The sequence below is a fragment of the Toxorhynchites rutilus genome, chromosome 1 (assembly GCF_029784135.1).
Source record: "Toxorhynchites rutilus septentrionalis strain SRP chromosome 1, ASM2978413v1, whole genome shotgun sequence".
In the NCBI taxonomy this organism is placed as follows: domain Eukaryota; kingdom Metazoa; phylum Arthropoda; class Insecta; order Diptera; family Culicidae; genus Toxorhynchites; species Toxorhynchites rutilus.
Window position 1 is genome coordinate 195,354,074 of NC_073744.1, and position 11,860 is coordinate 195,365,933.

The 11,860-nt window shown below is 43.2% G+C and overlaps 1 protein-coding gene and 1 long non-coding RNA gene across 2 annotated transcripts; one reads left to right on the forward strand and one right to left on the reverse strand.

Moving 5' to 3' along the window:
- The first annotated feature begins 6,970 nt into the window (after positions 1-6,970).
- On the forward strand, positions 6,971-8,035 carry LOC129773252 (uncharacterized). Its single transcript, XR_008742671.1, has 3 exons — positions 6,971-7,110; positions 7,170-7,606; positions 7,663-8,035. It is a non-coding gene; the product is annotated as an uncharacterized LOC129773252 (long non-coding RNA).
- A 1,072-nt stretch (positions 8,036-9,107) lies between these two features.
- LOC129761681 (uncharacterized) lies at positions 9,108-11,147 on the reverse strand. Its single transcript, XM_055759413.1, has one exon. It carries the CDS (start codon positions 11,145-11,147, stop codon positions 9,108-9,110), a length of 2,040 nt encoding a protein of 679 aa, XP_055615388.1.
- Positions 11,148-11,860: the final 713 nt, after the last annotated feature.

Here is an 11,860-nt window from a genome sequence, read left to right on the forward strand (position 1 = left end):
GCTGTTGAATTAAATTTCACATAGCCGCGCGAGATAGCTGGTGGATGATTATCCAGACGACCGGAGTTCGAACCCACATCGGAGCAGTTTTCACCAAACATCAATCTGTGCCATTTAAAACATTCATATTCCACTCCCAACACAAGTCAATCAAACAATTATTATTTCTACAAACATAAATACTCATATATAACAATGGCGATTCGTGAGGCCATAATAAACATTTCACGAAAATATTTTGCGCCATTTGTTTTTTTTTCTATGTCTGTAATAAATCGTATATGAGTATGGCAAAAGTCGTATTTGGTGCTTTGACAATTCATGAATATATTCATATTAGATCGCAATTCAATTTCAACATAATCGCTATTATATCCGGTCAAAGTTGCATATTCATCCAAACAAATTCGGTAAGCATTTGCCTTGTATGTATATGGCCTCCACTTTTGCATGCATATGCCAGTTAGGCGCATTATATGCCAACCAAATTTTAGGGCAATATATATGCGTGTTGCCAGAGAAAACCGTAGGGCAGATCAAACAGCCATATCACCAACAGTGGGCTGTTCAACAGACATATGTAACGATGTGTCAAGGGTATATCCGGAATAAACAAACCAAACGCCATAAGCAAACAAGATAGTCGAGTGAGCAGCATTTATTTCCAGCCGGAGCCGATCTGGCGTAGTGGTAACATCCATACCTCTCACGCTGAAGATCACGAGTTCAATTCTCACTCCCAACATTCTTCCAAAATTGGAAGTAAAAAGTGACGAACCAGCCAAAAGCGTTGAAAGTCACTATAATACAGATATAAAAAAAAAAAAAAAATTATTTCCAAATTATATTGTACTTTATTTACGGAGAAGTTTATGAAATTTACTAAAAAAGGAACGAAAAAATGTAATATTGTTATATTTATAATGAATTAAATAATAAATGAAATCGCATTTCAGCTTAAAGCGATACAAACGTGAAGCAACGCGTTTTGCTTTTAAGGTCGTTCGAAAGATTTGTAAACACTCCGTGTTTCCAACAAAATCTTTAAGATTTTTTCTCGTTTTGTGAGGATTATTTCGACAATCTCACCTGTGGGAATAAAGCTATGTCCTTACGAAAAATGAAACAAGGAGCATACCCGAAATCGAAGAAAGATGATCAACCTAACCTCAATTCGACACCGCGAAACTGCAACACCTGTTCTCAGCCAGATTCTTTGGAAGACATGGTGGAATGCGAGAAATGTCTGAAGTGGTATCATTACTCCTGCGCCGGTGTAGATGATTCGGTGAAGACGCGGAGCTTTACATGCAAGCCGTGTTCGGCTCCAATGACAAAAGCTTCCTCTATTTTCGGAAAATCTTCGTCGTCCAGCAAACGGGCAGCAGTAGTGCAGATGGAGTTACAGCAACTGGAAGAGGAAAAGAAGCTAAAGGATCGATTACTTCAGGAACAAATACAAGAGGAGAAGGAAATGCGAGATAAGGAAAATGCAGTCAGGATCCGTGCGGGATCCTGAAAATAGTTACGAACATCGACACGTGCACTTATGCGCACGATCACAGGACGAAGACTTGCACCACCTCGTACAAAATTTCTTTAATATCGAGGGGGCAGGAGTGTCCGCTATTCGTCCTATTGAATCTGTGGATGATCAACGGGCTCGTACAATTTTGGAAGAAACCACTTCCCGAACTCCAACAGGTCGTTTCGAGACAGGTATACTCTGGCGATACGACAATTTGGAGTTCCCTGACAGCCGGTTGACTGCAGAACGCAGGCTACATTGTTTGGAGAATAGATTAAATAAAAACCCACAACTGTACGACAGAGTGAGAGCGCAAATAGCAGAGTACCTTCAAAAGGGTTATGCACACAAAATAACAGCCGAGGAAGAAACTTCATCGGATCCCCGACGTGTGTGGTTCCTCCCATTGGGAGTAGTCGTAAATTCGAAGAAGCCGGATAAGGTCCGCCTTGTGTGGGATGCAGCCGCTTAAACAGAACACATTTCTTTTAACGATATGGTCTTGAAGGGACCAGATTTTCTGATATCGCTGCCCGGAGTCCTGTTCCGGTTCCGCCAACGACAGATCGCAGTTAGTGGAGATATCAGAGAAATGTTCCACCAGATTCTGATTCGCCAGTCTGATCGTCAATCGCAGAGGTTCCTCTGGAGGGACGATTCATCGCTTTCCATCGATGTTTATCAGATGGATGTGGCAACATTTGGTTCAGCATGCTCCCCATGTAGTTCACAATTTGTGAAGAATTTGAACGCCAGAGAATTAGAACATCAATATCCGAAAGCATCGAAGGCAATTATAGAAGACCATTATATGGATGACTATCTAGGCAGTTTCGATAGTGTCGATGAAGCAGTAGAGGTGTCGACAGAAGTAAAGACTGTTCACGGAAGGGCAGGATTTCAAATTAGAAATTGGTTGTCGAATTCTAAGGAAGTGGTGCAGCGGCTAGGAGAAAATATGACAGAACATTCTAAGCAATTCAACATCGACAAATCAAACGTGTGTGGAAGAGTTCTTGGGCTGAAGTGGTCTACGGAAGAAGACGTCTTTCGATTCACATTTGGAGATAACGATGTAATTAAAAGTCTTTTCGAACGTGATTCAACACCTACAAAGCGGGAAATTCTTCGCTTTGTCATGAGTTTCTTCGATCCTCTTGGACTGATATCAATGGTGATAATTCAAGGGAAAATCATTCTATAAGAAGTTTGGAAATCTGGCACAGACTGGGATGAGGCAGTGACAAACGAAATTTACGATAGATGGCGACGCTGGTTGGAAAATTTTCGAAGTCTCGAGTTGATAACGATTCCGCGTTGTTACTTCCAAAGGTACCAGCGTTGTAGCTACGACGATATAGATCTCCATGTTTTCGTGGACGCAAGTGAAGAAGCTTATTCATGTGTAGCATATTTTCGTATTGTGGAGCGAGGAAGGATCAGATGTTCGTTGGTATCATCGAAAAGCAAAGTTGCCCCTGTGAAGTGTCTTTCCGTGCCCCGACTCGAGTTGCAAGCGGCCGTAATTGGAGTTCGTCTAGCGAGGATGATCGCCGAGAACCACACCTTAGAGATCAAGCGACGCACATTTTGGACTGATTCTCGTACCGTCCTAGCATGGATCCGCTCTGACCACCGCCGTTACAAACAATATGTTGCTGTTCGTGTAGGAGAAATCCTGAATGAATCTACTATGGCCGAATGGAGATGGGTATCGTCGCAGTTGAATGTGGCCGATGAAGCTACTAAATGGAATCAAAACTCCGTGTCTAGCTCTGATTCTCGCTGGTTCAAAGCCCCAGCATTTCTCTATAACAGCGAAGAAAGCTGGCCTCGTTCAAAGGGTATTTTATTTGAAACATCAGAAGAAATTCGTGTAAGTCGTGTTCATCAACACTACAGAGTAGAATCGCTCATCGTCTTCGAGCGTTTTTCTAAATTTGAGCGATTGATAAGAACGGTGGCGTATATTTATTGCTTCACCCGAATCTGTAGGCCTCAAAGACCCATCGAAGACAAACAAATTCGGAGGTATATTGCGCGCAGATCTGGAGAAATCGGAAATCTATGTGTACCGACAAATTCAAGCAGAAAGTTATTCGGTTGAAGTAGAAATACTCCAGAGAAATCAAAATATACATCCGTTGAATAAAAACAGTGTGTTGTACAAGCTCTCGCCGTTTCTAGATGAAGATGGAGTTATTCGATCCGATAGCCGTATAAGCGAGGCTCTATGTGTGCCTTTCGAAACGAGGAAGCCAATAATTCTGCCAAAGGACCATTATGTAACTAGGTTGCTAGTTGAATCATACCATCGCAAATTTGGGCATAGTCACAGTGAAACTGTTGTGAATGAAGTAAGGCAGAAGTTTCAAATCCCTAAACTGCGCGCTGTCGTTCGCAAGGTGGCAAAGGAGTGTATGTGGTGTCGCGTGTACAAATCGTTCCCGAAAACACCGCGGATGGCGCCTCTACCAGCAGCTCGTTTAACTCCCTACGTCAGACCTTTTACATTCGTGGGCGTGGATTATTGTGGACCGTTCCTGGTTCGCGTTGGAAGATTCAATGTCAAACGTTGGATAGCGTTGTTCACTTGTATGACCGTGAGGGCAATCCACCTAGAAATCACAGGCTCCCTCTCTACAGAATCCTGTAAATTCGCCATTCGCCGATTTATAGCCAGAAGAGGCTCCCCACAGGACATATATAGCGACCAGGGAACAAATTTTCGTGGTACAAACAACGAATTGGTGAAAGAAATACAAGGAATCAACAAGCAACTTGCAAGTACATTCACCAACACCATTACTCAATGGCATTTCAACCCTCCTGCTGCTCCCCACACGGGCGGTGCGTGGGAACGCATGGTGAGAACGGTGAAAACAGCATTAACATCTCTTTCGTCTTCAAAAAAAAACCGATGATGAAACGTTTTCCACGATAGTAGCTGAGGTTGAGTCGATGGTGAACTCGAGGCCGCTGACATATATTCCAGTTGATTCGGACAACGAGGAATCCCTAACACCGAACCATTTTCTACTGCTCAGTTCATCAGGCGTCGTACAACCAACGAAGTCTCCTATAGATGAGCGTCTGGGCTTGAAGAACAACTGGAATCATGCTCAAATGCTTCTTGACCAATTCTGGAAACGCTGGATAAAGGAGTACCTCCCAACGATTGCAAATCGCAGCAAATGGCTAGGTGAAGTGAAGGACGTTGCGGTGGGGAACTTGTTCTGATAGTGGATGAAGCAACGAGGAACAGCTGGATGCGAGGGCGGGTGATTAGGGTGTATCCTGGAAAGGATGAACGCATTCGCAGAGCAGATGTGCAAACTAGTAGCGGTGTTTTTCAAAGACCAGTCTCCAAGCTGGCGGTTTTCGAAATTGAAGATAGTGGTATGGCTGGGTCAAATCACCAGCAATACGGGGCGGGGGATGTTGCCAGAGAAAACCGTAGGGCAGATCAAACAGCCATATCACCAACAGTGGGCTGTTCAACAGACATATGTAACGATGTGTCAAGGGTATATCCGGAATAAACAAACCAAACGCCATAAGCAAACAAGATAGTCGAGTGAGCAGCATTTATTTCCAAATTATATTGTACTTTATTTACGGAGAAGTTTATGAAATTTACTAAAAAAGGAACGAAAAAATGTAAATATTATTATATTTATAATGAATTAAATAATAAATGAAATCGCATTTCAGCTTAAAGCGATACAAACGTGAAGCAACGCGTTTTGCTTTTAAGGTCGTTCGAAAGATTTGTAAACACTCCGTGTTTCCAACAATGCCATTTAAATGCATGGGAATCCATGTTCATTCACACTGCTGAGCCGCCGCTGATGAATGAATTTTAAGCTTCAATTATATCGCCTCTGTTCAACTTGACGAAGAAAAACATCTATTGGTTCTGCTTCTCTCCGACGTGTACGACAAAAGTACGAAACTGTTTTTTATTTTGTGTAATCAGTTGGACATCGTCCCGTAGATGGGCAGTATCGAACCCGAAACCGGTCGACTAATGTGCGATTCACATAGAACGTTACGGAAAAGAACGTCTACGTTCCGTCAACGTCTCTCCCAATTCACACATGCAGTCAATGCTTGCACCAGCACCGTCACGTCAAATATCAAACGAATGATTTATTCAATGTTATTCATGGTGTCGCCATCTACAACAATTTTAAATTGCAATGCCCTCTTTCAAATCAGCATTCCTAGAATCAGTCCTAAATTTAGAAAAATGCAATGAAAATCATTGAACTATATTATTGAAATGCCTAAAACCTGTAGTCCCGACACTTTTTTTTAATAATAATATATAGACTGTTTTTCTCAGCTAGTCGTGAATTGATTTTGACTGAGAAATTTGAAACTGGGAGATATGTTGGCATAAAAAACGCAGCCAAAATCAAAACAAAAACCGAAACACAAAGCCCAGAAAAAACCCAACGAGTCGTCCGTCTCCGTCAATTATTCTTTTCTACAAATCCTGCCGGTCGTTTTCGTTGAACGTATGCTGACGGGTCGTTACGCTGCCGGTGTATGTGTATGTGAATGTTTTCATAAGAATTGCATGGTAGAATACCTGACGTAACGGAACGTGACGTGGATATTGTATGTGAATCGCACTTAAAAAGGTTAATTTGTGTCCTGTCGCGTCCCAGGTGTAATGTGTGTACCGCAGTTCTCACGTTAGCACAATATCAAAAAATGAGTCAGACGAAATCATGAAAACTGAACCACGGCAATGCCTGGTACTCCTATCCCAACCAATACAAATTGAGCGTATGTAGCAGATAGCTTGGGCTCACGCATTGTTTATTGTTTGGAGTCAATATTGGTGGCCTGTAGCCAATGATTCCGTTGGATAGTTCTTAGGTGTTTGGATATTCATCCGGAAGCTTTATTTCGCGATTCGCGATTGAACAACTGCAGCAGGATCGCACGAAGCATTTTATTTTTTATTTTAGGTTATGATTTCTATGCTCATGATTTTCTATGCTGGCTACAAAAAGGCGGCCATTTATGCAACCCCTTGGGACATTCCTACACCGCATTTGTCATCGTCGACCACCTGAGTCGGATATACAGTTCAACGTGGTCCCAGTTAGGATTGGGCGATCTTTAGAAAAAGATCGATTCCGATGGATCAAATTTCTAAACGGCGTAGGGTTCGATTCACTGATTTGCGATTCACATGCAACATGCACGTCGCGTTCACGTTCCGTCACGTCACGTTACGTCAGTTATTCTACCATGCAATTCTTATGAAAACATACGTCTGGCATTTGGTCCAAATATTGGTTCCAGTTCTAGAAAAGAACGCATCAGCTGGACCTGATGTCACCATCTCATCTCGTCACTAGTGATCCCCGATTTTTGAAATTAATCATTCATCAGCCGATCGAATACTTTTCAGCAGATTCCCACAATCCAATCGACGAAAAAAACATCGACCTAACAACGACCGTAACGCTGTTACCTATATAACTAAATGGCATCACTGGTGGTTCTTTTTTCCTCTCCGCTAAACTGTCATCTCAAACAAAAACAAATGGATCATACAACTGGTGAGTATGAAATATATTTCGGCTTTTTAATTATTAATTATTTTATCTTGTCTTATCAGCTATGAATACATTCGACTCGTTTGCTTCCATCAATCGGTAAGTGAGAAAGATGATTTCTCCCATCACCACAGTGCGGATTTCCACTTCTATCACAGCAGCCAACAACATCCGTTTTCCTGCAGCAGTAACCTCCAACCCCTGTTGGCAATGCCGGGGGACAGCATTAACAGCAGCAGCAGCAGAATTTGACCATGGTATGGTATTGCGAAGAACTTTCCCCATTAGAGGTTCCGTGCTTCGCGCACATTCAAAAATCCTCTTCAGACACGAAAACTCAACGACGAGGAGGTATTTATCAACTTGCTCAGCTGAATTACCACCCGGAGGAACCCGAATGCACTGATTCCGTTGTATAGTAGAATGAAAATAGGCGAGGTAAGCGAACGTAATCGCATGATATTTTAATGTTCGCATTTTTATCCGGATCATACAACTGGTGAGTAGGGAATTCATTTCTGCTTTTCACTTACTAATCATTTTATTTTGTTTCAGCTATGAATACATCCGACTCAATCAATCGGCGAGTGAGAAAGATGATTTCCCTCATCACCACATTGCTTATTTCCACTTCTGTCACGCCAGCCAACAGCATCAGCTTTCCCGCAGCAGTATCCTTTAAGTCCAGGGTGCTATTCCGGGGAACAGCATCAACAGTAACAGCAGCAGGACCTGGCCATCGATAGTATTCCGAGCAATTTTCCCCATTGGAGATCCCGTGCTTCACGCACATTGAAGAATCCTCCTCAGCCACATATCTGTGTCATCAAGGGCAAGGAGGTATTCATCAATGTACTCAGTCGGATTTGAATCGTCAATCCAGACAACCCGGATGCACTGATTCCATTATATACCTTATTTTTATTATACATGGATTTTTATTATTTTTTTTCAATAAAATAATTAAAATCGATCAATGTATTTCCTTTTCATTTTCAATAACAAACCAATACAAACAAGCAGCAAGCAGTGCTGAAAGCAGCGCTGTAAGCAGGTCGACGCCTTGCACATGTTGGCGGAAAAGTGGTGTCAAGTTGTTCGATGAATGCATATGAAAGGTCGATAACTCGATTGCAAGGTGGCAGCATTTGAGGTCGATTGTTGACATTTCATCGACCCGATCTTGGCAGGCAAAACGGAATGTGGGTTGTTATTCGATACAAAAAATCGCCCCAAATAATCGATTAATCGATTAATCGTCACACTGAGAGAAATAATTAGTTAGACTAATATTTCTCATTTGCTAGAAAACCATCTGGAATAAAAAAAAGTGTTTATTTCGCTTGAAAATCAATTATTATCTTTTACGATCTCCCAAACTCGTAAACGAAGCTCAATTTGCGTTGACGGCATTGAGCTTCGTTTACCAGTTGAGGGAAACGTCAAAGATAAAGATTGATTTTCAGGACAAAACTGCTGCAGTCGTAAGTTTTTTTCCTCTAGGTTTAGATCGATTAATCGACGTAATGTCAAGTGGTTTTTGGTGGGATAACAATCAATATTCTCTGAAAATAAATTTACACATTTTTTTCTAAGATCAAAAAGATCGGAGGATTAGAAAGAATCGATCCAAAAAACCGGATATCGGAGAGGAAAAGATTTTTTTTTAAATCTTTATTTTTGAGACTTTCAGCCTCCTGGGCTGGTTCGTCTCAGTAAAAACGGCCGAAACCATGCCGCAAAGTGCGCTTACTATCCAATTTACATGCACATACGGACAAGCAATTAACAATAAAACAATAAAACAAAAACAGATTTCGTCACGAGAATTTCTACGCATTTGAGTATTTTTTTCCTCTGGTTTGACGAGGATGTCCGCTTGCCATGGCCCCAGACCACAGATGGGGAATCCGCGCCACTCGAAGATGCCGACTGTTCTTGTTCCCCTTATCGCGAAGGGGAAGGAACAAGGATCTTCGATTTAATCACAAGTTTTTTGTTCAAATTTTAAAGTACGGATCGGCATCTTTCAAAAAACAAAGCAGTGCAGTGTTTTGTGAAGGGTCGTCGCCAAGCACATCTCGAATGCTCCCGCTGATCCCGTGTGAGTTCCGGAGGTTCTCATACTTTGGGCAAATACAGAGGATGTGTTCGACTGAATTGCGAACCTCGCACAAGTCACAAAGGGGATGAAAGGGTCCTCTGTTGAAGTTGTGTGACATGTTGCAGTGGCCGGTTCTTAACCTGGATAAGATTCGTTGCTCTCTCATCGTTTTGACGTCTTCGAATCTGGTGATGGATCCTTTGATTCTCCGGAGGAACAGCGTCACTTCAATGGACCATTTTTCCGCCCAAAAAGTTTTGAACGTGTTGGCGATCCATAGTCTGATGTCGTCTAGCGGTACTTTGCGCGTCAAAAGTTTTCCAAGGTGACCGATTCCAGCAAAACGGTCGGCCGCTTCATTGCCGGCTATGCCACTATGTCCGGGGACCCACATGAGGACTGTATCCGGCAGCAGATACCTCCTGATAGCTTGTATCCATGGGTGCCTAGTTATAGCCGCGCCAACGGCATCGATGACGCTAGCCGAGTCGGTAACTATCAGGATCGATTTGCTTGACGGTATAGTGGCAGCTTCAAATATTCCGGCAGCTTCGGCCGAGAAAACCTGGCAAATGTCGACGAGCTTCTTGCTGGAAATAAGAGAGTTATTATGACCGCTTACCCCAAAACCAACTCCTTGCATCCCTTTGGAACCATCCGTGTAGCGAAATTCATAATTGTGATATTTTCTTGAGACAAGTTCGACAAAGGTTTGCTTCAGACCCACAGAGCTCGCCCCAGCGCGAAAGTTGTTCCTGATTGTATCATCCACTTGGACCACCGGCAACCTCCAGTCGTTAGTCCCAAACCAAAGCTGTTTAGCTATCGATGGGAGGTTTGAGTGTGTCGCCTGCTGCAAGATTTCGTTCGTTAAAACAGTCAGGTGTGTCTCCTTACCTCCGCTGGTTTTAGTGAGAAAGCTCGCAGTTCTGAAAACTATCGCCGCGTCCACAAAAATGTCAAACGGAGGTTCTCCTATTTCGGCGCATACCGAGGCTGCTGGTGTTGATGGTAGCAGACCAGAGATAATCCGTAGTGCTTTGTTGTAAATCGGTGATAGAGTTTTTAGGAGTTTATCTCTGGCCAGGCATGTCACTTCGAAACCGTAGGTGAGGCGGCTATTGATGATGGCTTTGGCCACCCGTAAACGGATCGTTCGGTTGTTACTTCGGTGAGGTTTGGAGATGGTTTTTAAGAGGTTTAACCGGGTGGCACAGCTTTTCTTCACCTCGTCGAAATGGTGCTGGAAGTTCAGGTTGCAATCGACCACCACTCCCAGGATTCTCAACGTTCTACGGCGGCGAATGCGGTCGTTGTAGATTTTGACTCCCGAATTGCAACCTTGGTGTTTGTGACTGCATACCACCATGTGACCACTCTTTTGCGCCGAAAGTCGAAAACCTCGTTCGACAGCCCATTTACCGATAGCATTGGTAGCTGCCTGGATCTTGATGCGTGGTGCCCTGTGCGTGTTCCCCACCACTACCAAAAGGATGTCGTCCGCATACGTGAATACGCATACTCCCTTCGGTATAACCCGGAACAGGCTGTTCATCGCTATCAGGAAGAGGGTGACGGCCAAGACGAAACCTTGAGGTACACCAGTTTCTTCATGAAGGCGCCTGGAGCTGGTGTTCCCGACTTTTACCTCAAAGGTCCGGTTTGTCGCGATGTTTTGAACAAAGTGCAGCAGGTTGCCGTCTACCCCCCAGTCAGCCAGTGCTTTAAGAACTAATGGAATCCAGGTTCGGTTGTACGCCTTCTCTAGATCCAGGGCTACCATCTCCAGATGCTGTCGATTTTTTCTGGCCTCAGCTAGTACCTCTCCAAGGGATGCGAAATACGTGTTTGTGCCCATCCCCGGTCGAAAGGCAAACTGTCGGCAGTCCAACTTATTGTTTTCGGTCAGGTAGGTGACGAGCCGTCGGTTCGCCATCCTCTCTAGGGTCTTGGACGTACAGGAGGTCAAGGATATTGGCCGGTATCCTTTCACGGAGCAGCTGTTCTTTGGGGATGGGGATCACAATACTATGTCTCCATTCCGCTGGGAAGTCGTGCTTCAACCAGAGATTATTAAAAATGTCGAGGAGAGTGGTTTGACCTAACGGGGACAGCTGATCATAGAGGAAAAGATCGATCTTCTAAATATCCAAGACCGCTATTCACTATCACTAGTTTGACATCCTCGGAAGCTATCTAAAATTTGTCAGATGGTGATATTTAAATCGATGTACAATAATAAAAACTATAAGATCGAAGGAGACAGATCGATCTTTACGATTTTTTCGGATACAATGAATCGATCCAAAAAATCGGAAATAGAAGTAGAAAAGATCGATCTTCTGAAAATCGATCCAAGATCGCCCAATCCTAGTCCCAGTGCCTTTTCATTACCTCGATTGAAAATCAATCTCAAGGGCAGTGTCTGAACACTTTAGCAAGCAAATTCCAAGGCCTCTCTTTCTTCTTCTTTCTTCTTCTTCTTCAATGGCACTAACGTTCCTAGAGGAACTTCGCCGTCTCAACGTAGTATTACTTGCGTCATTTTTATTAGTACTTAGTTAAGATTTCTATGCCAAATAACACGCCTTGAATGCATTCTAAGTGGCAAGCTCTAGAATAGGCCTCTCTAATTAGCCTAAATGCTAA

Bases quoted from the DNA above. Each gene is read 5' to 3' on its own strand.
- LOC129761681 (XM_055759413.1), bottom strand. From the start codon at position 11,147: ATGGCGAACCGACGGCTCGTCACCTACCTGACCGAAAACAATAAGTTG.